This window comes from Hibiscus syriacus, unplaced genomic scaffold (assembly GCF_006381635.1).
Source record: "Hibiscus syriacus cultivar Baekdansim isolate YM2019G1 unplaced genomic scaffold, ASM638163v2 tig00007387_pilon, whole genome shotgun sequence".
Classification (NCBI taxonomy): Eukaryota; Viridiplantae; Streptophyta; class Magnoliopsida; order Malvales; family Malvaceae; genus Hibiscus; species Hibiscus syriacus.
This window is the reverse complement of record NW_024062136.1, coordinates 154,681-182,308: the sequence shown is the minus strand read 5'-3', so window position 1 is coordinate 182,308 and position 27,628 is coordinate 154,681. Positions and strand designations below refer to the sequence as shown.

At 36.0% G+C, this 27,628-nt stretch overlaps 1 protein-coding gene across 2 annotated transcripts; it reads right to left on the bottom strand.

Annotated features, from left to right (window-relative positions):
* Nucleotides 1–20,066: 20,066 nt before the first annotated feature.
* On the bottom strand, nucleotides 20,067–27,287 carry LOC120201498 (squamosa promoter-binding-like protein 8). 2 transcript variants are annotated; one of them, XM_039202094.1, is made up of 4 exons: nucleotides 27,268–27,287; nucleotides 21,032–21,712; nucleotides 20,361–20,536; nucleotides 20,067–20,262 (listed from the first exon to the last, which is right to left on the bottom strand). In XM_039202094.1, the coding sequence occupies exons 2-4, from the start codon at nucleotides 21,706–21,708 to the stop codon at nucleotides 20,096–20,098; spliced, it is 1,020 nt and encodes a 339-aa protein (XP_039058025.1). In that variant the 5' UTR covers nucleotides 21,709–21,712; nucleotides 27,268–27,287; the 3' UTR covers nucleotides 20,067–20,095. The 2 variants fall into 2 exon arrangements, with proteins under 2 accessions (XP_039058025.1, XP_039058024.1); XM_039202093.1 differs by having other exon boundaries at nucleotides 20,067–20,268; nucleotides 20,364–20,536.
* Nucleotides 27,288–27,628: the final 341 nt, after the last annotated feature.

Genomic DNA, 27,628 nt, shown 5'->3' with positions numbered 1-27,628 from the left:
AACGCAGCTTGCATTGGATTTCAACCTCACGACGGGGGATATCCAATTCTCAGGCTCAACTTCACGACAAAGGATTTCGTTCCGACTCGACCTCACGACGAGGGAGTTATTTCATATTTCAGTTCAAATTGACAAATCAGTCTTCATATCGGATTTTAACTCTACGACAGAGGATATTCGATATGGACGAAATTTGTGTCTTGTAATCTTTGCTCTATTTTCGTTACACGATAATGAGCAAAGAGGGGCAGCTGTAGACACCTAATTTCGCCCTCATATTATTACGATCATACTACTATAATATATTTATATATTGAATTATCTCATTATAATTATATTATATGGTATGTATAACACATGTTTTTACATGTTTTGTAACAGGTCCCATATTACAACAAGTGCTAAGCCCAATACACAACAAGCCTGTTTACAAAAGAGGTAGCCCAACGGTTCAGGGCCTGAACCAGCCTCCAAGCCCGGATTAGCTAGGGTTTTCGAACCCTAGCTCGCCCATCTTGCTCCAGCAGTCATCACCAGCGCCGCAGGGAACCTCCCATGAACGAGTTTCACGGCCGCACGTCTCATCACCAGCAACCCCGTAACATCCGGCGCATGAAACAAGGACAACCACAAGCATTAGAATCCTAGTTCAAATAGGATGCTAAAAATAGGTTTTTTTTCAGATTATAAATAATACATGTAATCAACAGAGAGAGGGGGGGATCATACGAAAATACCAGAAAAAACCATAGAGCACCATTCAAAGATCAAGAGGAGCGAAATCAAAAATCGATACGCGAAAAATAGAGAAGAATCAGAAAAAGCTAGAGAAAAAGTGTGAGGATTTTGTAAAAGAAAAAAGAGAGAAACCCTTAAAAAACCGAGGCTTTCTTTCGAAAGAAACCTCCCTCAGATCTTTGTATCGCCCCCGGCGAATTTTTTTTCCCGATGAAATTTTTATTTATTTTTCAGATCTACTGTTTTTGAGACTTCTTTTGCAAGAACTAAGTTTATATTTGCACTCAGTGGAGAAAAAGGAATCGAAAAGTGTTTGGTTACCTTTTTAGTCGCCGACGAACGGCGGTCGGAGCTAACTTGCGGTGGTTAGTGGCAAAGTGACGGGCGGTTTCTGGAATTTTAGATGAACACGAAGAACACCAAGTGATGTTCAGAGAATTTTGAAAACAAAGGTTTAAGTCCAAGTTTTCTTATGAAAATGGAGTGAATTATATTGTTATAATTTAAGTTTTATAGTTTCATTAAAATACCCATCAAGGCTTTCGTGTTTTTAAATGACCAAGGGAAAATCATCATCGTGGTCCCCTGTGTTTTTCCATCATTTCATGTTGATCCTATTCTCATATTTTTTTTCTTTCTGATTTAGACATGTATTTCTTCTTCAATTTCATGTTAGTCCTCCTACAGCTCATGGTCTTTACTTGGAAAATTTTACTCGGGTCCCTGCAACTTTGTTTTCATCTCGATTCTGTTCATCATTCCATCGTTCGTTTCATTTTCATCCCTGGGTCTACATGTGCATTTGTCGGTTGGTCTTGTCCCTTCCTACTTTTATTCCCTTGATATCTGTTCCAACCAAGAAAGAAAATTTGAATATTTACATTTTGAATAATTAATTTTTCTTCTGCAAATTTAGATTTTTTGATTCAATCCTTTAAATCAATCCGAGATAGCTTCTATTACACTCCTAACTGTCAAACGTATGGCTATCTTCCCAGCTATTTGAATTTACGTGCTAGGCCATCATTGCTTTGTGCGTTTGTGCACATTTCATATGATATTTTATTTTATTATTTTTTTTCATTTCTTTTTTATTTTGATTTACTTTCATTTCTATTATTATTATTTTTTTTCTCCTTTATTCCATTTGATTTGTTTAATATTTATTTATTATTTTTTATCTAACATTTTTATTTTTTTAGAAACTCTCAATCAATTAAAGATAGGTAATTTGAATCGGATTTTTAAATTTTAATTTCCGCAATTAAGACAATCAGAAAATTAATTGGTACCGAAAGGACAGTTCAAGGGTGCTAATCCTTCCTTGACCGTAACCGACTCCCGAACCCGACACGTTTCTGGTACAACGCAGATCATGTAAGATGGTGTCCGACCCACCTAAATCCGTTTTAAAATGGTCGGTGGCGACTCTAACCCAATTAATCCAAGTCGAAGCCCAATTCCGGGGCCCAACCGAAAGACGGTTGCGACAATACTAAATCAGTAATATTTAAGAAAAAGATACCTTATAGGTAATTATTGCCTGTAAGATGATATTTAGGTAAAAACGCCATATGTTTAAGCTTCTAAATAAATACAAGACAGAGAAAACTGATAGAAAGCCCTCTCCTGGAATGACTAATGACTATGATGGAGACTGCTTTTTCCGTCGCAACATAAACAGGTAATCCTTTTTTATTTGCTTTTTGTATCATCTAATCTGGGTTTCCTTTTTCAAAACGAAGCGCCTACGCATGCCATTCCCAAGATGTGGTCGCAATCAAAGTTACCTAATGTATGGTGTATTTGGAGGAACATCTTTGACAGTCTCCCCTAATCCAATTTCTTGTGTGTGTTGCATTAAATGTAACTACACTTACCGACTTCAGTATTTCTCCAACCTATTATGACTTCACTTTTCAAGTTACAGTTGATCTGATTTTGTCGATTTAACCACTCTGTGGCGTTGCAGGTATCTCCTTTTTAACTTTTTGTCTAATGTGATACATCTATAAGGCTCTTTGCCTTTGTTTACATATAATTAAAATTATCTATTTAAACAATATTTATAACCATATAAAGTATGGATATAATTTTACCTACCTTGTAGATTAGATAGATCCACCCAAAGGAGTTTTAGAAGTGGCTTTACTTACTCTTTGCTTTTATTGTATTGTTGTTGTCATTTATTATACTAATACAATAGTTGCATCAGTCTTAATTATCTCATAAATTTACTCAGCATGCTTGTTTTCTAGGGTAAATATGCTTTTGTTTGATTGAATGAGAATGTGAATACAAATAGAAGATAGAAAAGACAGTTATTTTCTACGGTTATATATAAATACAAATTATTTTAAATTAAAACGAGAGAAAGTAAAAATAATACTCCATAAGTTAAGAATTAAAAATTATTGTATTTTGAAAAATAATACACTTTGTTTCCATTTTATAACGAGATATGAATAAAAAAAGTTCAAATATCATTATACTATATAACATTTTAGAAATTTCAACAAATATAATTTGGAATCAACGAGTGTCAGAAGCAGTCGACTCGCGTTCAAAAGACGCTCGATTAGTGCATAGTAGGCATGCACAAAGTCGGATAAAAAATTGATTTAGATCGGATAAAATTTGATCCGGTTTTTCACCTAGTAAAAAAATCAGATTTTAAAAAAATCGATTCGGATCTTAACCGGTTTGGAGGGTCGAATGGTGTAACCGATGTAACCAGTTTCAGTTTGAAAAAAATCGATTTTTAAAAAAATCGGTGGTGGTGAGCAGTACTACTCTTGTGCAATCTGTCTCTACTCATCCTCTTGAAGGTTTTGAGAGTAATGCTGAGCAACACTACTCTTGTTCTGTTTTATTTGTTCTTCATTCTTAAACACTCTCATCAAAGCACATTCATCACCATTTCTTACAAGCTTTCATTATCTTCCACTTAATCGCATTAGATCCTCATTTAAGCTCCATTTCAAACACACCTATCACAAATCAAAACTAATCAAAGCACAACTATTCTAGATAAATTATGTGTATTTATAAATATTTTATGCATGTGAAGAGCATATACACAAGACACTCATCAACGATAAATTAAAATACTTAAATATTACAATGTTAAAATTACATCGTCATCAATTGAAACAAAGTTTACGATAATTGAAATACTTAAATACTTCCAAGTTCGATAAATTCAAATACTTAAAAACTTTCAAGTTCGATAATTGAAAAAAGTTTACGATAATTGAAACAAAGTTTACGATAATTGAAACAAAGTTTAAAAATAAACTACATCGCCATTTCTTCTTCATCATCTTTGCCTTCTTCGTTTGGAGGGGATATTCCAAGTTCGACTTCTTCAATGTGTAAGTTTGCTTCCAAATCGGCATAAATTACATCTTCTAGGGTGGTGATATGTTGCTTCCGAGCCGCTCCATCCAAATAATTCTTCAAACAAATGCATACTTCCACCGACTCGGGACTCAGTCTTGATCTCCGTTGCGATATAACCCTGCCACTAACAGAAAAAGCGGATTTCGAAGCTACCGTAGAAGCTTGGACGGTTAGTAAATCAAGGGCCATGGCGGCTAGAATTGGAAATCGTGCTTCCTTTTCTTTCCACCAAGTCAAAATATTCAAACTTCCAAACTCTTCAAATGTCATTTTTGATAGAAAATCGCATGAAATGTAATTTCTCAACTCGCTACTTGGGGTAGTAGTACGTGATCGTTTGGATTGGGAATTTACTAGAGTGTTAAAAAGTGACAAATTTATGTTACTTGGACGTCTACTAGATGATTTCGCATTCGTTCTCATTTGATCATGTATTACACTACTTGATCTGTATTTAGTTAAATAAATTGCAAACATATCTCGAAAACATTTGTTAAAATAATTTATTTGGTTTTGGACAAAGTTGGGTTCATCATCGGTTAGATTAAAAGCAAACACAATTTGTTCGATTAGTGTTTCAACCCCGCCAACATTTAACGTTGGGTTTAAAGCGGCGACACAAGTAAAAATGGGGGGAATCTCCTTAAAATATTTTAAAAGTTTTTCCTTCATTGCAAAGTCAATTTCTTGAAAAACATCGGTTTCAAATTCAAAGTCATTTAGTCGGTTATCCAAAAAAAATTTGATTATAAACTAACGGGCTAGTAGGGTAATAAACACCAGATAAAAAAGTTGTTGCATTTTTAAAAACCCCAAGCAAATCGGTTATTTTGGCTATAGTTTCCCAGCTCGAATCCGGATAAATGTTTGAATATGGTCCCTCTCGAAAAGCCGATCGTGAAATGTTTGCAATGTTTCATTTGTCATAAGGCGGTATGCATCATCATCCAAGTTGAGTTCCAACGAGTTGGAGAATCCAAATTAGGACCCAAAGCTTTTTTATTAACCAACTTACAAAATCGTTTATAATCATTTAGTTTTTCGTTGTTGTTACAAAGAACCGATTTTATCATTGCTTTAAATTATAATCTAATCGGCTCAATAACCTCCAAACCGGCTTGCACGGATAAATTAATTATGTGTGCAACGCAACGGGTGTGAAAAAACGCAACCGGTATTATGAGAGGAACTCCAAACGTCGCATGTAAGCGACACAACATAACGGTATTCTTGGAATCCTAAAATCATTTTTTCCCTCGCCGTAAGCCACATTTTTATAGCATCTCTTCTAAGGGTAGTACGACTTACTTGAGTAAAACGTGGTTGCATTAGTTGTTAAATTGTTGCCGTGAAATCTTCATCATCAAAGTGGTCGAACGGCAATGCTTTTGTAATCACGAACTTTGTAAACGCTTCTCGTAATTTTTCGTTGTCGTAAACAAAAACACCACATTGTTGTGTAAGATTCGATTGACTTGGATCCGATCTTGAGCGAAGTGCCTTGCATGATTTTGTAAAATGGTTCTTCAACGTTGTGTTTCCTTCCAGTGCAAAAAACTTTAGACAAAGTTTACAACGCGCCTTCCTCAAGCCATTTGACATCTCACATAAATCGTAGTGATCCCAAATATATTTGTTTCGAGTGTGTTCAATCACTCTCACGACTTCAAGGTTTCCCCGGACGGAAGATTCAGCCGTGTTAGGGTAAGTATTTGTAGCCATGATGAACAAAAAATTACAAAAATAAGATTTGAGAGAAGTTTAGGTATTGTGTAATAAGATTTGAGAAAGTTATAATCAACCAAATACAACCCCAACCTATTTATATATATTTAGGGTGGTAAAATGGTGATTTGTTAAGAAAAAAATGTCACAAAAACTCCCCAACGGCTATATTTTAAAACCCCAGACTGAAGTTTTTATTATAAAAAACTAATTTTTATCCCGTTTTTAATCCGGAACCGATTATACTATCCAATTTTTAAATATCCGATCCGGTTTAAAAAAAACTAATTTTTACCAAATCTAATTTTAATTTTTTTACGCAAAATCGGATATTCAAGTGCAGAGTTAAGAAGAATGATCTCCGCTGAAGCATTGAGCTCCCATTCGAAGCTTACGTAGAAAATGCATGCAACTTAGCAGTAGTGACATTAACAGTGTAGCACACGATCTTTGGACCGTCCTTTACCTCTCAAGGAATTTTTTTTGGAATAATATACCTTCTCGTAGTTTGTATCCAAGAGCCAATTAAATTATATCCTATAGAATTTTAGAATTATACTTTTAAATAAAATTAAAAAAAATTAGATTATAAAATTATAAAACATAATTTTTTTAATTGGATCAATACTTCCAATTCAATAAATTTCTCTTAACAATAAAATTTTTCTCAATAAAATCAAGTTTGTTTGTTTTTTTTTGTTATAGAACACGGTATTCTATATTCTATAGTAGCAATATTCTATAGAGTTTTAAAGGATATTGTTGATTCTAGTCCATTCATTTTATTTCAGACGTAAAATTTGAATCCTTTTTCCCTTAAATTCTTGATAGACACGAGATTCGGATCCGATGAATTTTGATATGACCCTACCTTATAGAAATAGATTTTTCTTTTAAAATTCGGATTTAAGTCGGGTCAGTTGAGTTATAAGAGAGGGGTTAACGGGTTCAGGTTAGACATTAAAAATATTTGATGCAACCCGACTCAAAATATATTTATATATTTTTAACATATTTATGAGAATGTCGCTATATATATTTTAGGGTTTCTTCTTCTTTTTTATCTCATATGCTCCTATACTGCTGTTCCAACAATCTTCTCTAATATTTCTCTCAATTCTTTTTACTTTCCTATGCTATGTGTGTTTTTTCTCCTCTATTTATCTTCCATTTCCCATCTTCCTTTGCTCTTTTATTTCTTCTAATTTTTAATTATTTTTTCATTGAATCTGAAATTTTAAAAACTTAGAAACTAAAATCTTGAATTTCAAATCCAAATATACTGATTCGGTCAAAAGTGATACAGAATCTAACCAAAGTCGTAGATTCAAACATAAGGTATTTTTTTTTATAAAAATCATTTTCCGTTATATTTGAATTTAATATTTTGTGAATTTCTTTGGAGTATAAATTACTTATATTTCAATCCAATTTGATAAATGTTTAGGAATCATTTTTGAAATTCTGAATTTCTAATGGCTTGAATCTATTAAGCGGTTGATTGTTTTTTTTTTTCATTTTGAATGAACCCCATTTTTTGGGTTAAATCGCTTGATCTGGGTGTAATTGTTGAATGTCGGGTCGAATCGGACCAGATTAGGTTTTTACATAAAAAAGAGGTCAAATTCAGGTCAGATATATTCTTTTCAAAGATGGGTCGAATTTCAGGTGGAAGAGTATATTAATTATGTCGGAGTCGAGTGGTAAAAAATTCAACTCGACCCAACCTATGCTCATCCCTATCTAGAACCCCACTTGTATTCACTCCTACAATAGGGTGAGTAAAACTCGATTCGACTTGAAAAATATATTTTTTTCCAATTTTGAGTTATTCGAGTCGAGTTATTCAAGCTATTTGAGTCAACTCGGATTATCAATTCAATATTCGAGCTAGAGTCGAATTGAAATTTAAAAACTTCAAGTTACTTGAAAAACCAAAAAATTGGGTGACTATCTTAACAGTTTTACGATTCAGTCCCGAATTTCCTTATTCCTCATTCATTTTAAGCTCTTTTTTACCAAATTTGAACCACATGCTCCTAAACTATCGTACAATACGTATGTTCTTTCAATCCCTCTTTTTTATAAAATTTAAAAAAAATCAATTTAATCCCTCAAAATTTCATGATTTTCATATTTCCTCAATTCATCCTTCATTTTAAGTCCTTTTTTATACCAAATTTGAAGCTCATTCTCCTATACCACTATAGAAAACCTATGTAACTTCAATTCCTATTTTTTTAACTAAAAATATACTCTCCTTTTATTTAGTCCATTAACTTTCCATTTTACTTAATTTGGTATTTTGACTGTAATTATTTACAAATTCTTTCTTTCCATCAATTCTTTGTCTCTTTTATACTTTCATCAATACTTGACCCTCAAAATATATTCTTGAAAATATAATATTGTAAATATATTTATAATTTTAGATTGTATTTGATATATTAAATAACATTATAATGTGAAAAGAATATGAATAAAGATCTTATATGGTTAGAGAAATTCAAAAAATTGGAATCAATCCTTAGCATAATATTATAAATAATTATAATAAATTTTGTATAAAAACTCGAATAACTCAACCCAAATTTCTTAAAATCGACTCGACTTAAAAAAATTAAGTTAGTTCGAGTTAAAAAAATACGACTTGTCAACTTGAATAACTTAAAATTTGTTGACTCGACTCGATCAAATGCTCCCCTATCTACATATGAACTATATAGATTAAATATATTGGCCGAAATAAAATAATAAAATATACTTATAATAATCATGTGATGATTGTGCAACATTCATTATTATATAATATTTAGAATTAAAATTTATTATTAATTTTAAAATACATTTTAAAATCTTTTATAACAAAATTTTATAATATCAAAATTGCGATTAATAAATAATTCGATGTTTATAAAAAAATGTGTGATGTAGTAGTATATTTAGACTTTTAGTTTAAGATGAAAAGCTTAAATTTTGCTAACATAACAAATTTATGGATCTAAACACGACCAGAAATATAAGACTTGTCTATTTATCGATTGAAGTGATTGAACTATAAGTGAAATAACAAAGAATTTAGGATTAATATGCCACTTTAAGTACCAAAATCAACTATAATAGTGTTAAAATAATTCGTTAAGTAACATGTGTTACGTTATGATAATTTAGAATTTTTTATTTAATATAAAAACTTAAAAATATAATTTATTGTTTAAAAAACCCTAGATTTTTAAAAATCTTTAAAAAAACCAAAAACTTTGAAAATCTTTATTTTAATCCTTATACCAACATCGACCATTGTTGTGTCACTTAACTGAATCTTTTAACTGATTTAAAAAAAAATTTGGTTGTCCTCCAGGTTCCAAGGCTTCGCCTTGACTAATTTGGACCGATTCACATCGCTCACCTGTCATTGTTGGGTGAGTCTCATAATAGAGATTTTATGCATACACAAGAATAGAATACCAGGATAGGATACATGTTTTAAAGTTTTTTTTTAAATAAACTCTTTAAAATTACCAGGATACAATAAGTGTCACTTAATTGAAATTTTTAGGAAAATCGATAGAGTTTAGATATTTATTTTTATATTAAGTCGAGAATTTATAAATAAACTTGTATTTGACATCCATTTGATATTTTGTTATATTTTTATTTATATATTTGACTATTTTTAAATCATATTTAATTATATTTTATCGAGATCTGTTAAAAATTAATTATTAAATGTTCTTTTAAAATAATTATATGATTAAAATAAAAAAGTAGATTATATATCAAATTAATAATTGACCTTTAAATAAAATATCTTTAACATTTCTCCAATAAAAATCAGAAATAAATTAAAAAATAAAACATTTTTATAGGGTTGAAGGGTTTTGAGGGAGATGTTCTGTAGTAGTTATCAAACATCTCTAAAAAATCAGTTGCAAGCTTAATCAGCCTTGGATTGGCCCACCTTCAGTCGACTTCCCACGTGCTTCTTTCACCTTCTTTATCTGTTAAACTTGCAGCTTTTCTCAGTCTCCAGCTCCCATAACTCCCCATTGGAGGGGTACAATACATTAACGAAGAACCTAACTCTCCTCTTCTTAAAGCTTTTTTTTTTTTCAAAATAAATACATGTTTGGTGTAAAACTATCAGAGGATGCTTAAGTCCTCCCTGCTTACACAAAACAGGAAAAGGTAAGCCAAAAAAGCGGAAAAAAAACAAGTATGGCAAAGCCATCGACTGCTATGGCTTGATTAATAGTTACAGATTTGTTATATAGATAGCTAGGTAAAGGCACTACGGACACTGCGTTGGCTCCGTTAGGCTTTTAGAAGTATTCGTTGTTTTTATTTCTTATATTCTAAAAATGTTTGTATTTTCTATTTGTTGATAATTAAAAATATATATGTTCGGTAGCGTTCAAAAAATGTTCGGAAAAAGTAAAATTTTATTTTCAATAAGTAAAAACACACTTGGTCTTTACTCTCTCTTGAGTCATGATAGAAGCATAAGAAATAAAATAAAATAAGTTTTATATTTATGAGAATTCGAGCCAAGTAAAATATTTGATATTTAAGAATTACTAGAAAAATGAATATTTTTTTCTTTAAAAACAATTAAGGACTAGTCAATTCATAAGTTTCACTTTAAAAAAGAAAGAAAGAAAATATGTGTAAGATTTTTTTTTTCATATTTTATTTCTTAAAATTTAAAAGTGTTATGATTATGGTTCACTCCAAGTGCAGATAGAGTTGTTGTACTGCACTAGAGCTATCTGTTATGAGGTGTTGAGCTATTATGAGGTGTTAAGAGTTTGTTAGTGACCTCATCAATGCTTCACCATCACCGCTCCTCTTGTATATATGTGATCTGGTCCCCTTTGGGATATTACATGTTGTATCAATAAAGTCTTGAGAGTGTTGCCTCTCTTTCCTTAGTTTCTTTATTAACATGGTATCAGTTGCAGCAGGTTCGGTTTGGTGATTTCTTTGTGTTTCTGTAGCTAGTGCTTCTCCGGTGGCAGGTGAAGTTACAGACTCGTTAGGGAGTTCATCTTCTTCCACGACGGTTGTTCAACATCTACCGAAACTTGATATGCTCAAGCGTTCAGAGAATAACTACATTCTTTGGAAGCATCAGGTCTTGTTGATTGTGGATGACTTTGGTCTTTCGAAGTTTATTTTTGCTCAGTTTTTTACCTCAGAGCAGTTTTTGTCAACTACAGATGGTCTTTTGGTTGAACACCCTTAATACCTGGTCTACCGACAGCTGGATAAGCTCCTAGCATCGTGGTTGTTATTGACGGTGTCTTCTGAAGTGTTACCTCATCTGATCAGACTCACGACCGTCGGTGAGATCTAGAAAGCGACATCCAGGCTATTTGGAGCTCATTCAAGTGCAAAAGTTTCGACTCTACAACATTCTCTTCACTCTCAAAAGAAACGTGATCTGACGGTCAAAGAGTTTTTGGCAAAAATCAAGTTGAATTATGGTTTTTTTTTGTTGCTGGCACGGTGATTATAGAGCAGGAGTAGATTAGTATCATCCTTGCTGGATTGCGAGTGGAGTTTGAATTTATTATTGCTATTGCTTCGAAGGAGGTTGTTACTCTTTCATGTTTAACAACTATGCTTCTTAATTGTGAAGCTCGGCATAAAGAGTTTGTTACTGACAATCTAATTATTCAGGCGAATGTTACGTCTCATGGTGTGGCTTCGAAGGATGATGGTGGTACTGTGAAATTGTTACTGTTCCTGTTGGAAATGCTATTGCTTCTGATGGTTTTACTTGTCCTGCAAGAAGTTCTGCTAATTTAGATGCTTGTCCTGTTGGTAATTCTCTAGCTCTTGATTTTGGGTGACACTCTTAGTATCTTTTCTGGGGATTGTGAAAATTCTCTGTTAGATTCTATGAAGGATTTTGTTAATGATCTTTGTGGTAGGGGTACTGTTACTAGATGCTTGTCGAGTTCAATCCAAGAAACTGGAGATGATTTTGAAGATTCTCTTGATTAGGCTGTTAATTCCTCACCAACATATGTTCCTAGGGTCCCTCCTTATATGGTTTCAGTTGATGGAGGGCACTTTAGTTAGTAGGCTGTACATGAGCCTGACAATGATACTATACGTGGGGTGGTTAGAAATCTCGGTAATCATCACTCTATGGTCACCAGATGTAAAAATGGGATTTAAAAGCCAAATGGATTCTTTGCTACTTCAAAACACTCCAGTTCTGATTGTGAACCTCAGAACATAAAGGAAGTTTTTTGGTATCCTCACAGGAAGAAAGCCACCTATGAAAAATATGATGCTCTTTTAAGGAATAAGACTTGGTCTCTAGTTGAGTTACCAGCTTATCGGAAGATTGTGAGTAGCAAATGGATCTTCAGGTTGAAAAAGAATACTGATGGGATTGTTGCCCGGTGTAAAGCTAGGCTCGTTGCTAATGACTATTTGCAACGTGCTAGTCATGATTTTCATGAGACATTTATTCTTATTGTTAAGCCAGCCACTGTATGAACCATTTTGTCTGTTGTTGTGTCGAAGAAGTGGAGTCTTCGGTAAATTGACATAAACAATGCTTTTTTTAATGGTGATCTTGCTGAAAAGGTGTACATGACTCAACCTCCTGGGTATGAGTAAGGTGACAAGATTATGGTGGTTTGTAAATTGAAGAAAGCCATCTATGGTTTAAAGCATGCTCTAAGAGCCTGCTTTGAGAAACTTCGAGGTCATTTGGTGTCATAAAGGTTTATTTTGTCTAAATCTGATGCCTCCTTATTGTTGGATCATAAACTTGATCCATTATGGGAGCTTAAACCCAAACCCAAACTAAATTGATGTCATTACTTACATCATTTAATTAAAGATGTCATTGCTTACATCATTTAATTAATGATATCATTGCTTACATCAATTTAGTTAGGTGAGAGTTAGATATTTGTTGAATTTGTAATGGTTTAAATTAGTTTATTTGTGTGGTGTAGGATTGTTCTTGAGTAGTATAAATACCCCTTCCCATTTTAGTTTTAAGCATCAAGAAAAATTAAGAGCTTCTAAGTGAGTGAAGAAGCAAAGTCTTATAAGAGTGAGTTGTAGTTCTTGTTTTTGAGTGAGAGTACTCTTGTAATATTTGTTTGAGTTTCAATAAAAGTTGTTTGTGTGAGTGTTTTATTTCCAACAAAGTGGCATCAGAGAGAGTTGGAAAGATCGAAGGTCTCGACGAGAGGAATACGACGCCGCCAGAATTTTCTCAATCTGAGTTCTGACGCACCGCCACGCACCGCCGGAAGACTGCTGCCAGAAAATCGAGTTGACTCACCGAGTTGAGCCGAGTCAGCCGAGTTGGAGCCCTTGACCGAGTTGTCCAAGTCCCTCCAAAGTTTTTTTTTCATTGTTCCGGATTCATCCGTGCAATCGGATTTTACAAAATCTCATTATATTGAGAGATATGGCAAATGGTATGGCACCATTCCAAGTTCCGACACTCAACAACAACAACTACGACAATTGGAGTATCAAAATGAAGGCACTTCTTGGATCACAAGATGTGTGGGATATCATAGAGAAAGGCTATAACGAGCCTGCGGATGATGATGCTTTTGCTACTCTTACACCAGATCAAAAGACAACTTTGAAGGATTCAAGAAAGAGAGACAAGAAGGCTCTCTACCTCATCTATCAAGCATTAGATGATGATGGTTTTGAAAAGATTTCAAGTGCAAGCTCTAGCAAGGAAGCGTGGGAGAAGCTGCAAACCTCTTACAAAGGATCCGAGCAAGTGAAGAAGGTTCGTCTCCAAACATTAAGAGGTGAATTCGAATCCTTAAACATGAAAGCATCTGAGTCTATTTCAGATTATTTCTCAAGAGTAGTAGCTGTTTCTAATCAATTAAAAAGAAATGGTGAAAAGTTAGACGATGTGAGGATAATAGAGAAGATACTCCGTTCGTTGGATCCCAAATTTGAGCACATCGTCGTGACGATTGAAGAAACTAAAGACTTGGAAGAAATGAAGATCGAACAGCTCCAAGGATCATTGCAAGCATACGAAGAGAAGCATAAAAGAAGCATGAGTTTACTGAGCAACTCCTCAAGCTGCAACTCAAGGATATGCATGAGAGCCAACGCAATGATAGAAACCAACGTGGCCAAGGCAGAGGTAGAGGCCATGGACGAGGTGGAAGTCGAGGTCGTGGACGAGGCTGGAATTACAACAATAACAATTCCAACAATAACTATGAGAAAGGAGAAAGCTCAACACGAGGCCGTGGAAGAATTAATCCAAACTCAAAGTATGATAAATCTCAAATTCGATGTTATAATTGTCAAAATTTTGGGCATTATGCTTCAGAATGTAGAGCTCCCAACAACAAAATTGAGGAGAAGGCCAATTACGTGGAGGAAAAGACAGATGGCAAAGAAACTCTTCTTCTAGCACGAAAGGAAACTGATGGTGGCCAAGCAAATTCCTGGTATCTTGACAGTGGTGCAAGCAATCACATGTGTGGAAGGAAAGACATGTTTGTGGAGCTAGACGAGTCAGTAAGTGGAAATGTTTCGTTTGGAGATGATTCCACAATAGCAGTGAAAGGGAGAGGTAACATTCTTATCCGTTTGAAAGATGGGAGACATCAATTTATTTCAAATGTCTACTATGTGCCCAATATGAAAAGTAACATTTTAAGTTTAGGGCAACTGGTAGAGAAAGGTTATGATATTCATATGAATAATTATAATCTTTCTATAAAAGATGATAAGAATAACTTCATTGCTAAAGTGCCGATGTCAAAGAATAGAATGTTCTTGATCAACATACAAAATGATGTTGCAAAGTGCCTGAAAGCTTGCTACAAAGATGCATCATGGCTTTGGCATCTTCGATTTGGGCATCTCAATTTTGGAGGTCTAGAGCTATTATCTAAGAAGGAGATGGTGAAAGGACTACCTCACATCAACCATCCTGACCAGCTCTGTGAAGGGTGTCTAGTCGGGAAACAATTCAGGAAAAGCTTTCCAAAGGAGTCAGAGACAAGAGCTAAGAAGCCACTTGAGCTCATCCATACCGATGTGTGTGGACCGATCAAGCCAAGCTCTCTCGGTAACAATAACTATTTTCTTCTCTTCATTGATGATTTTTCAAGAAAAAACCTGGGTATATTTCTTGAAACAGAAGTCAGAAGTTTTTGAAGTCTTCAAGAAGTTCAAAGCAGCAGTGGAGAGAGAAAGCGGTAGAAAGATCAAAGCCATGAGATCCGATCGAGGTGGAGAATTTACTTCCAGGGAGTTTCAAGAGTTCTGTGAAGTAAATGGAATTCGTCGACCAATGACAGTTCCTAGATCCCCCCAGCAAAATGGTGTGGCAGAAAGAAAGAATAGAACAATCCTCGACATGGCACGAAGCATGCTCAAAAGCAAGAAACTACCCAAAGAATTTTGGGCGGAAGCAGTATCGTGTGCAGTCTACTTGTCAAATCGATCTCCAACAAGAAGTGTATGGGGAAAGACACCGCAAGAGGCATGGAGTGGAAGAAAGCCTGGCATTTCCCACTTGAGAACCTTTGGAAGTATAGCCCATGTTCACGTACCAGACGAGAGAAGAACGAAGCTTGATGATAAAAGCGAGAGTTTTATCTTCATCGGCTATGATGCTAATTCGAAGGGCTACAAGTTATACAATCCAGACAATAAGAAGTTTGTGATTAGTCGAGATGTTGTCTTCAACGAAGAAGGAGAATGGGATTTTAACTCTCATACAGATGACTTCAATTTCTTTCCTCAGTTTGAAGAAGATGAGCAGACAATGAGGGAGCAACTAGATGAATCTCAACAAGAGCTTGCAACTCCACCCACTTCACCAACATCAACCACTCAAGGAGACTCATCACCTTCATCATCGTCAAGTGGGAGTCAAAGTGAAAGAGTTGTGCAACGCACAAGAAGCCTTAGAGATCTCTATGAGGTAACTGAACGACAAGATAATCTTACATTATTTTGTTTGTTTGTCGATTGTGAACCAGTGAGCTTTCAAGAAGCGGTAAGGGAAAAGAAATGGAGAGATGCGATGGACGAAGAAATCAAGGCCATCGAGAAGAATGACACATGGGAACTTACCTCACTTCCCAAGGGACATAAGGCGATAGGTGTCAAATGGGTGTACAAAACAAAGCAAAATGCCAAAGGAGAGATTGAAAGGAACAAGGCGAGATTAGTTGCTAAAGGCTATAGTCAAAAGGCTGGAATTGACTATGATGAGGTATTTGCTCCTGTTGCTCGATTGGAGACTATCAGACTAATCATTTCTTTGGCAGCTCAAAACAAGTGGAAGATACAACAGATGGATGTAAAGTCCGCCTTCCTAAATGGAGTTCTTGAAGAGGAACTTTACATTCAGCAACCATCAGGCTATGAAGTCAAAGGGCATGAAGACAAGGTGTTGAAGTTGAAGAAGGCTCTTTACGGGCTAAAACAAGCACCAAGGGCATGGAATAGCCGAATCGACAAGTACTTCCAAGAGAATGGTTTCAACAAATGTCCCTACGAGCATGCTCTATATATCAAGATCAAAGATGAAGATATTTTGATCGTGTGCCTCTACGTGGACGATTTGATCTTCACTGGAAGCAACCCAAGCATGTTTAATGAATTCAAGGATGTGATGATGAAAGAATTCGAGATGACAGACATGGGGCTCATGGCGTACTACCTTGGCATTGAAGTTAAGCAACAAAATGATGGAATTTTCATTTCACAGGAAAGCTATGCAAAGGAGATACTGAAGAAGTTCAAGATGGAGAACTGTAAGCCAATAAGCACACCGGCAGAATACGGGATCAAGATGACCAAACATGAAGAAGGCGAAAGTGTAGATCCAACATTCTTCAAAAGTTTGGTAGGAAGTCTACGCTATCTAACTTGCACGAGACCCGATATTCTTCACGCAGTTGGATTGGTTAGTCGCTACATGGAATCCCCAACAACCACCCATTTTAAAGCCGCAAAGAGAATTCTTCGCTATCTGAAAGGTACAATTGACTTTGGCTTGTTCTATTCAGTTTCTAATGATTACAAGCTTGTTGGATATAGCGACAGTGATTGGGGTGGAGACATAGATAATCGAAGGAGCACTACTGGATTCGTATTTTTCATGGGAGATATTGCATTCACATGGATGTCAAAGAAACAACCGATTGTCACATTATCCACTTGTGAAGCGGAATATGTTGCTGCTACCTCATGTGTTTGTCATGCAATTTGGCTTAGAAATCTATTGAAGGAGGTTGGTTTGATACAAGAAGAGCCTACCAAGGTTTGTGTCGACAACAAGTCAGCCATTGCCTTAGCAAAGAATCCAGTATTCCATGATCGAAGCAAGCACATTGATATTCGCTACCACTATATAAGGGAGTGTGTTGCAAGAAAAGATGTGGAAGTTGAATATGTGAAGTCACAAGATCAAGTTGCTGATATTTTTACCAAGCCACTGACCAGCGAAGACTTCTTAAGATTAAGGAACCTACTAGGGGTCACGAGATCAAGTTTAAGGGAGGGTGTTGGATCATAAACTTGATCCATTATGGGAGCTTAAACCCAAACCCAAACTAAATTGATGTCATTACTTACATCATTTAATTAAAGATGTCATTGCTTACATCATTTAATTAATGATATCATTGCTTACATCAATTTAGTTAGGTGAGAGTTAGATATTTGTTGAATTTGTAATGGTTTAAATTAGTTTATTTGTGTGGTGTAGGATTGTTCTTGAGTAGTATAAATACCCCTTCCCATTTTAGTTTTAAGCATCAAGAAAAATTAAGAGCTTCTAAGTGAGTGAAGAAGCAAAGTCTTATAAGAGTGAGTTGTAGTTCTTGTTTTTGAGTGAGAGTACTCTTGTAATATTTGTTTGAGTTTCAATAAAAGTTGTTTGTGTGAGTGTTTTATTTCCAACACTTATTTGTAAAAAATGTGGTGATAGCTTGCTTTATTTTATTGTTTATGTTAATGTCAACATTCCCATAGAGAATGATAATGCTGAAATTCAAAGGATTGTTTCTGATCTTGATAAGGTTTTTTCTTCTAAAAGATTTTTGTAAACTAAATCATTTCTTGAGTTTGCAAGTGTCATATAATTCAGAAGGGATTTTCTTGAATCAACGTAAGTATATTGAAGAACTTATCTGTCGGTGTGGTTTAGATAGAACAAAGAGCTTGTCCACTCCAATGGTGTCAAACTGCAAGTTGTCTGTCCATAATGAGACTCATATTGTTAACCCCACTGATTATAGGGGCATTGTAGGTTCCTTGCAATATATTATCGTTAGGAGACCTGATATTGCTTTTGCTGTGAATAAAGTCTGTCAATTTATGCAGTATCCTCTGGATGAGCATTTTTATGCTGTGAAACGTATTCTAAGGTATGTTCAGGGAACTTTAGATTATGGTCTCAGATTTACTAAGTCTTCTCGGTTGTCAATCACAGATTTTGCTGATGCTGATTAGGGATATGATGTTGATGATCATCAGTCAACAACGGGGTTCTATATTCCTTTAGGGGCGAATCATGTTTCTTAGGTATCGCGAAAACAAGTTGTTTCTCATTCCATTGCTGAAGTAGAGTATCGAAGTGTAGTCTGTGGTGCTACGACTGAGGTATTATGGTTAGAATTCTTACTTAAAGAGTTGCATGTTATTTCGGAGGTCAAGCCAGTCTTATGGTGTGATAATTATAGTGTTGTGGCAGTTTCTGCTAATCTGGATATGCATTCAATGTTTAAACACGTTGAGATGGATCTATTTTTTTGTTAGAGAGAAAGTTACATCAGGTCAACTGATGATGGTTAATGAAGTGCCTGCTTATGAGCAAGTTGCTAACATTTTGACAAAACTATAATGAGGGGTTTTGTTTAATCATTTTTCTAGGGAAGTTAAAGGTTCGGGCCATAGTGTGAATGGTTTTGTTGAGGTATTATAGTTGGCTTGTTTGTTGTTTTTCCTGTTGTTTTGTAGTGGTATTTTTCTGTGCGGTTGTTTTTCCTTGAAGGATTTCTTGATCTTAGGAAGTAGGGTGAATGTTATGAGTATGGTTCACTCCAAGTGCAAATAGGATTGTTGTACTGTACTGGAGCTTTTTGTTATGAGGCGGTTGAGCTATTAGGAGTTCGTTAGTGATCTCAGCAGTGCTTCATCATCACCTCTCCTCTTGTATATATATGACCTCGTCTCTTTTGGGATATTAGAGGTTTTATCAATAAAGTCTTGAGAGTGCTACATCCCATTCCTTAGTTTCTTTCTTAACCAAAACAAAAAAATGTTTTACAAAATCTTGGTACTTTAAGATGCATGTGATATCTCTCTTCTAGGTCTAAACCAGCCGCTTGGTTACAAAAATCATGTAAACACGATATAGTGGTGTGTTTTATCAATTTATTTCAGTGGAAAAGGAATTCGTGAAGTAGCCGGCGCTGTCCACAACTATATGTGCATTATCAGCTTACAGCTCTTTGATTTGTTGTTTTCACTTGAGAAAATTCCTTAGGACTGAAGCCATCATTTTAGAATTACGTATTCTCATTGCGTGTAAAGCGAAAACCCACCATCATCAACATTCAACATGCATACATTATTCATTCTCGGGCTTTCTCTTCCATCACTTACAATTTCAATTTATGTAATTCATTTCTACATAGCTAAAATTCTCATTTACATCATAACTTTGTTAACCATTAATCATATGTCATGACTGCACACTGCATTTTCATTTACATCATAACTTTGCTTTTTGTTCTTTTCTTTTCTTTGCATATATCATGACTGCACACTGCAATTTCAGCCAAAATTCTAGTACCTAACAATCACGTTCCAATAACGCAACAAGTAAACCTGACACGTGCGCGCTAACTTGGCATACTGTTCCTTGCTAAATTATAATTCTACTAAACTACACAAAGTCTACCATGCACAAAATTAACATAAACACTGCAAATTGCAATTCAAGCTACACATAATGTAACTACGAGTTTACGAATATATTTTCAGCCAAAAAAATTATATCTTCCATTGGTCCAAAGTCGTTGATGTTTATAGTACAATCAAACACCGACAAATATTTTTGACACAAAACACTGAAATTTCAGAAAGAAAGAAAGAAAAAGTTTATTAAAAAAAGCTAATTATTTGGCTTATTTCAAATCTCGATATGCAACTTCAATGGCATCTCACCTATCACTAGTACTAATCATCCATTTGAGAAAAAAAATGTGCTTGGTGGCGATGATGATGATGAAGATACCGTTGCATTATAAGGACTTTGCCTGAAATAATCCAATGACATTCGCGGCGGCGAAACTGCCTCTGTTACCGATGAGGAAGACTGAACCCCAGCATCCGACGGCTGCGGTGACCCTATTAATATCACCAAAACGAAACAACACGTTTAATACCAAGAACAAACCTCAAAAAAAGTATATTTACAGAGAGAAGCTTTCTGAAAACGACTTTACTTTGGTGGTTATCAGAGGAATTCCGACCGTTTTCAAGCTTCACCTGGTTTTCCTGATTATTGGGTTCTTGTTGGTTCTGCTGCTGTTGTTGAGATTTTCTCCTTCGACGATTATGACCTGCTAATCTCTTTCGACAGCTACGCTTCCCGTTGTCGAACTCTGAGAGGAGATGGAATCTGTACGAACCGACCAACGTTAATCAAGCTAAGCACTGATTGTGGTAATTATTAACTATTTTTAATTCTAGACCAATGAAAATCATTAGTCTGAGAATATGATTGATGGGGCACTATTGTCAGCTCAATCATCATCCATAAAATAACTGGAGATACAAATACTAGCAGCAGGAAAAAAAGGATTTTGGGAAAACTGATAGAGAGTGAAAATATGAATGCATGCAGAGGGTGTTTCTGTATTTTAACGCTCACAGCTAATACACTAACATGATAGCATCCTACTATAATAAGTGCACTGCAAACGATACGTAGATGGAAAGAACATGGAGCTCTTAGGGAAGTGTATAGTATATACCCTCGGGATCACCCTATGTACGGGTAGCCGATCATTGGCCTTCACAGACATCTACAGGGGCAGTTCCATCATTCTGAGCATACATCGCTATGATTATAACTGCAAAAATGGGAAATGGCATATTGGTTAAATTTTCCAACCTGCTGCACTGCTGGCAGAATCGTTGAGTCAAGCCGGCGGCGATGACTGTGGAGGCTTTTGAATGGAACTCGCACACTTTATGTCGTCGATAGTGCTTGGCGTTGCTAAGATCAGCATTGCAACCCTCGGCTTGGCATCTGGGGGAGTTGATCAAACTGGGATCTCCCGGTCTAGACCTGCGATAAAGCCGGCTCACAAAGTCATCCTCTGTAGATGAAAAATACGTACGGCCACCTAAGTTGAGACCAATCCTCGCATTAAAGTCAACAGGTCTAGACACTGGCTCGGTCTTAGGAACCAGAAAGTAACCGCCTCCACACTCTCCGGTTCCGGAAACAGGGTTGAGAGAGAGCAATGAAGGGTGGGGAGCGTGGGGTGTGGAGTGAGCAGATGCGCCGGAGTAGGTGCGTGGGTCGTATAGGGAGTGTAGATTGGCGTGGGGTTGGGAATGAGTGTCATGATGAGTTTGATCTTGGTTAGGGTTGTGGAATGGGTTTTGGTTTGCAAAAACAGCGTTGTGTTGATGGGAAAGGATAGTTTCGTTGAAAGATTGCTGCCTGGTCGCTACGTTTGTAGCATAGTGATCGAAAATCTGACGATTTGGGTCGGGTTCTTGGTTAGGGTCTTCACGCGATAATATTAGCGTTGTGGGGTTTCCCCATTCATATTCCAACATCTTTATGTCATGGCCTTGGAGGAAAAATTAGGGATTGGGGGTCAAGAATTAGGGATTACGAGTCAGGAAATTGGGAATTTGGAAGGAGAATTAGGGATTTGTAATTATAAAAGAGGGGAAATGAAGAAATTACCTGATGCAGTTAAAATTGAAGAAGAAATGGAGTTACAGCAGCCAGCAAGGATTCAGGAAGGATGAGTCACGGCTGAAGAAGCAAGGACAACGGTTAGAGTTGTTAGGGAATATCATAGCTGTCAATAAATAATTGAACAGTCTAAAATATATATTTGGATTATAATCAAAATGGAGGTTTTATGAATGAAAATTGAGAATCTTTTTCTATAAACCTACCTCTTCTTCTGTTTCTACAACCCTTTCTCACAAATTTCAGGTGCAACCTTGACAATTGGTAATCAGAGCTAAGTTAGTGATTAGTGATCCCAAACAAATTTACACGCTGGGTAGGATTAAAAAAATGCAAAAGACTAGAACCGTGGAGGTACCAGAATAATCAATGGAGGTTAAGGATGAAGAGGCCTTATCATCTTGGTGGGCTGGACAGAAAGCAGAGCTAGAGGGAAGGATACAAACATTGGAAGAAGGAATGATTGAAAACAGAGGTTATTTGCAGAGAATCCTATAGCTGGTTAATCAGGCAGCTGAGGAAAAAGATTCACCTCGATCAGAAAGGAGTCAACCACCAGCAGCTGCAAAGCAAAACAAAAATGAAGGTAAGCTTCCATGTTTGGTTACAGTTTTAAATGAGCATGAGAAGTATACTTTTACGACTGGTGAACCTGGAATATTAGCACCTAAACCTCTTAATACACCTCCACTTTGTGAAAATCAACCTCATGCTACTTTAGATATACAAAAAGTGAAAATGGGAGGAAATACAACAGAAATGGAAGAATCATCCATTGGGGAAGATGTTCATTCAAGCTATGTTTTCAGACCAAAAATAGAACTCCAAATGTTTGATGGAACAAATCCTAGAAGCTGGGTAAAAAATGTCAGAAGTGTTTCTCGATTTTTAGAGTACCTGAAGGTCAGAAAGTAGAATTAGCTACAATGTATTTGACAGGGAAGGCTGAGACCTGGTTTGATGGTTATATAGCTCAAAAACATAAGGTGAACTGGCATGAATTTACAACAGATATATGTCACAGATTATGTGATCAAAATTGTAATGACATTGTGGAAGAGTTTAACAAGCTGATTCAAAAGAATTCTGTAGAAGATTATCATGAAAAGTTTGAGGAGTTGAGGTCTTACATGCTGCAGTATAGCCCATTCTTGGAGGAAGGGTATTTTGTTTCTAGTTTCATGAGTGGATTGAAAGAAGAAATTAAGCACATGGTTAAAGTTCATAATCCCACAACTTTAACCACTACTTTTAGATTGGCTAAATTGGTTGAATTAACCTGGGATGTGGAAAATAGGAAACTGAGGTTCCAGCCTAGAGTAGTATCTACAGGACAGAGCCTCAATTACAAGGGTCCTCAAACTACCTTGAATCAATCACAAAAAGGAACTGCCCAGAATTTAATCCAGAGTAAACCATCATTGGTGGAATATAGGAGGACACATGGACTGTGTTATAAATGTGGAGAGAAGTTCAGTCCAGGACACCAATGTAATGTTAAGCAGTTACATTTAATGGAGGAGTTAGATGATATAGGAGAGATGGAAAATCTGGAAACAGGAAATAATGAGGTAATGACAACAGATCCTGTGGAAGGAGAATTGGAAATTTCTATTAATGCCATAACAGGCCAGACAGGCTACAACACATTGAGAATAAAGGGGCACATAGCAGGAAAACCTTTAAATATTCTCATAAATAGTGGAAGCACACACAACTTTATAACTGATCAATGGTCCAAGGAAGGAGTGAAATTGGAGCAAACTCATCGCTTGACTATTACAATTGCTAATGGTGAGAAGTTATACAGTTCAACCATGAGTAAAAAGTTAAAATGAGGAATGCAGGGTTCTCAATTTGAATATGATTTTAGAGTTCTAACTCTAGAAGGGAGTGACATGGTCCTAGGAGTAGACTAGATGAAAACGTATAGTCTCTTATTGATGGATTTCAATCATATGACCTTGAGCTTTCAAAAAGATGAGGAAAAAATTAATTTAAGAGGAGGGCAGAATTCACCTACTGTTAAACTGATATCAGACAATAAGTTGCAGAAGTTGATGGAGAAGAACAGTGACATATCAGGGGAAATTTTTATGTTAAGTGGGGAAGTTAGTACTGATATGGTACCTGTTGAACTACAAGGTTTATTAGAAGAATATTCAGTCATTTTTGAAGAACCAAAAGGGATGCCACCCCCAAGAGAATATGATCATTCCATTACACTAAAAGAAGGTACAGAAGCAGTGAACATTAGACCCTACAGAATGCCCTATCATCATAAGTCAGAAGTGTAAAAACAAATTAAAGAAATGTTGTCTTCTTCCATAATTCAGACCAGTAAAAGGCCTTTTGCCTCACCTTGTTTGTTGGTGAAAAAGAAGGATGGAAGTTGGAGGATGTGCATAGATTATAGGCAATTGAATGCCTTGACTGTAAAAAACAAGTTCCCAATTCCTGTGGTGGAAGATTTGCTGGATGAGTTGACTGGAGCAACCTACTTTTCTAAATTAGATTTAAGGTCAGGGTACTGGCAAATTAGAGTCACTCCTGAAGACATTACTAAAACAACCTTTAGGACCCACCATGGTCACTTTGAGTTTAAGGTTATGCCCTTTGGATTAACAAATGCCCCAGCCACCTTTCAGGCATTAATAAACAAGTTGTTTGGACCTTATTTAAGAAAATTTGTACTGGTTTTCTTTGATGACATACTCATTTACAGTTCTGATCTGAAGAGCCATGTTAGGCATCTTAAGACTGTTTTAGAAGTTCTCAAATAGAATCAGTTGTTTGCAAAAAGAACAAAATGTTTCTTTGGCCAAAAAGAGGTGGAATATTTGGGCTATATTATTTCTAAGCAAGGAGTGGCTACTGATCCAGCAAAGATACAGGCAATGCAGCAGTGGAAGTTGCCAAAAACTCTCAAATCCTTAAGGGGTTTCTTGGGGTTGACATGATACTACAGAAGATTTATAAAAGGCTATGGGGAGATTGCCAAACCCTTGACTATCATGCTTAAGAAGGATCAGTTTCAATGGACTGAAGAGAGTACAACTGCCTTTGAACTTTTAAAGAATGCAATGTGTCAAGCTCCTGTCTTAGCACTATATGATTCAGTAAAAGCTTCTGTTTGGAAACAGATGCAAGTTCTAGAAGAATAGGGGCAGTGTTATCTCAAGAGGGTAGACCAGTGGCTTATCTCAGCAAGGCTTTGGGACTTAAACAAGTGGATTTATCCATTTATGAAAAAGAATCTTTAGCCATACTCATGGCTATTTCTAAATGGAGACATTACTTGGAGGGAGGGCCTTTCATTATTAAGGCAGACCATGAAGCTCTTAAGCATTTGTTGGAACAAAAGCTAACCACTTCAATACAGAAAAAAGGGCTTACAAAATTGTTGGGACTGGATTATGTTATTCAGTACAGAAAGGGCAAACACAATTTGGCTGCAGATGCATTATCTAGGAGAGATGAGGATGAAGTAGAATTACAGCAAATGACTGCTACTGTTGTCATTCCTACTTGGGTTCAGGAGGTTGAACAGAGTTACATAAATGATCCTATGGTGACAGAATTGGTCACTAAATTAGCTATCTATAACCAGGATACAGCAGACTGGACTTACTCTAAAAGTATCCTAAGATACAAGGGTAAGGTTTATATTGGAAAGACTGGTCCCTTAAGACAACAGATCTTACAAGCTCTACATGACTCACCCCAAGGTGGTCATTCAGGGGTACAAGCTACCTACCACAGGGTGAAATCCTATTTCTATTGGAAAGGGATGAAAAACATGGTTAAGAGTTATGTGCAGCGGTGTGATGTCTGCCAAAGAATTAAAGATGAACATGTGTTGAAACCAGGGCTACTACAACCTCTCCCAATTCCCCAACAAGCTTGGGAATTTGTTACAATGGATTTTATTGAGGGTCTTCCCACTTCTAACAGGTACAATTGTATCCTAGTTATTATTGATAAGTTTACCAAGTATGCACATTTCCTACCCTTGGTACATCCTTTTACTGCAGCAGATGTTGCTAAAATTTATTTGGATCAGATTTATAAACTACATGGGCAACCAAAGATAGCTTTATCAGATAGGGACAAGATTTTTACCAGCCTATTTTGGACAGAATTAATGAAGTTACTAGGAACACAGGCCCTATTCACTACAGCCTACCATCCAGAAACTGATGGCCAAACAGAAAGATTGAATCAGTGTTTGGAATAGTATTTGCGTGGGATGTGTTTTATGAAGCCTAGCAATTGGAGTAAGTGGTTATCACAAGCTGAATGGTGGTATAATACAAGTTTCCATACTGTCTTGGGAACAACCCCATTTACAGCTTTATATGGATATACTCCCCCTACTATGACATGGTTAACAGACTCTAGAGTGGCAGATGTACAACAGTTATTACAAGAAAGGGATAAAATGAATACTGTCCTACAAGACCAACTAGACAGAGCACAACAACGCATGAAACACTATGCTGATAAAAAGAGAAGTGATAAAGAGTTTCAGGTTGGTGATGAAGTTTACCTCAAGCTACAGCCTTATAGGCAAACATCAGTAGCCCTCAAGAAAAATTTGAAGTTGTCTGCAAGGTATTATGGGCCCTACAAAGTCATAGAAAGAATTGGTTCAGTGGCTTACAAATTACAACTACCTGATAACTCCAAAATACACCCTGTTTTCCATATTAGTTTGTTGAAGAAGAAAATTGAGAACAAGATAGTTACCTCTCGAGACCCACCCGAGGTCAATACGGATGGTCAGCTTCGTGTTTATCCACTCCTGGTATTAGACAAACGAATGGTGAAGAAAGACAAAAAAGCAATAACTCAATTATTAATCCAGTGGGTGAATTTGGGACCAGAAAATGCTATATGGGAAGACTTTACGGTGTTAAAATCACAGTTCCATGACTTTGATCCTTGGGGACAAGCATCGACTGCAGGAAGAGGTATTATCATTGCCCTGGAGGAAAAATTAGGGATTGGGGGTCAAGAATTAGGGATTACGAGTCAGGAAATTGGGAATTTGGAAGGAGAATTAGGGATTTGTAATTATAAAAGAGGGGAAATGAAGAAATTACCTGATGCAGTTAAAATTGAAGAAGAAATGGAGTTACAACAGCCAGCAAGGATTCAGGAAGGATGAGTCATGGCTGAAGAAGCAAGGACAACAGTTAGAGTTGTTAAAGAATATCATAGCTGTCAATAAATAATTGAACAGTCTAAAATATATTTGGATTGTAATCAAAATGAAGGTTTTATGAATGAAAATTGAGAATCTTTTTTTGTAAACCTACCTCTTCTTCTGTTTCTGCAACCCTTTCTCATAAATTTCAGGTGCAACCATGACACTTTATTTTGATTTTGCAAAGATAAGGAAACCCTCTGTCTTCCCTTATTCCGGCGAGGTTATGGTGACGTTTTTTTTGTCAGTATGATTGCAGCTAATGGTCAGTCAACAAGAAAGAATAAAAAGAGAAAGATGGAAATGTGTCAGCATTCATATACATAATACTATAATAGATAAGCAATTCAAAAGAAAAAAAAGTGGTTTGGGGTGGGGTAGGTTTTTTGAGTTGCATGAGGAGACTAGTGTCAAAGCTTTTGTGGGTGTTGAAGGTGGTTTTAGAGATAACCTTACATTGTTACAGGCAGTGGATGAAATCAACTCCCAATGACGGAGCTCAACTATTCAGGCCTCCACCGCTCTTTTGGGAACGTTCATGAAGCCTCCCATTAGTGTTTTAAAGC

What these genes read in the sequence shown, in the direction of transcription:
- LOC120201498 (XM_039202093.1), bottom strand. Translation starts at nt 21,708, where the DNA reads ATGTTGGAATATGAATGGGGAAACCCCACAACGCTAATATTATCGCGT. An exon ending in TTCTGCCAGCAGTGCAGCAG is followed by an intron (nt 20,537 to 21,031) that starts GTTGGAAAATTT and finishes CGGTTCGTACAG; the next exon opens with ATTCCATCTCCTCTCAGAGT. An exon ending in GAATTCCTCTGATAACCACC is followed by an intron (nt 20,269 to 20,363) that starts AAAGTAAAGTCG and finishes TTTTGGTGATAT; the next exon opens with TAATAGGGTCACCGCAGCCG.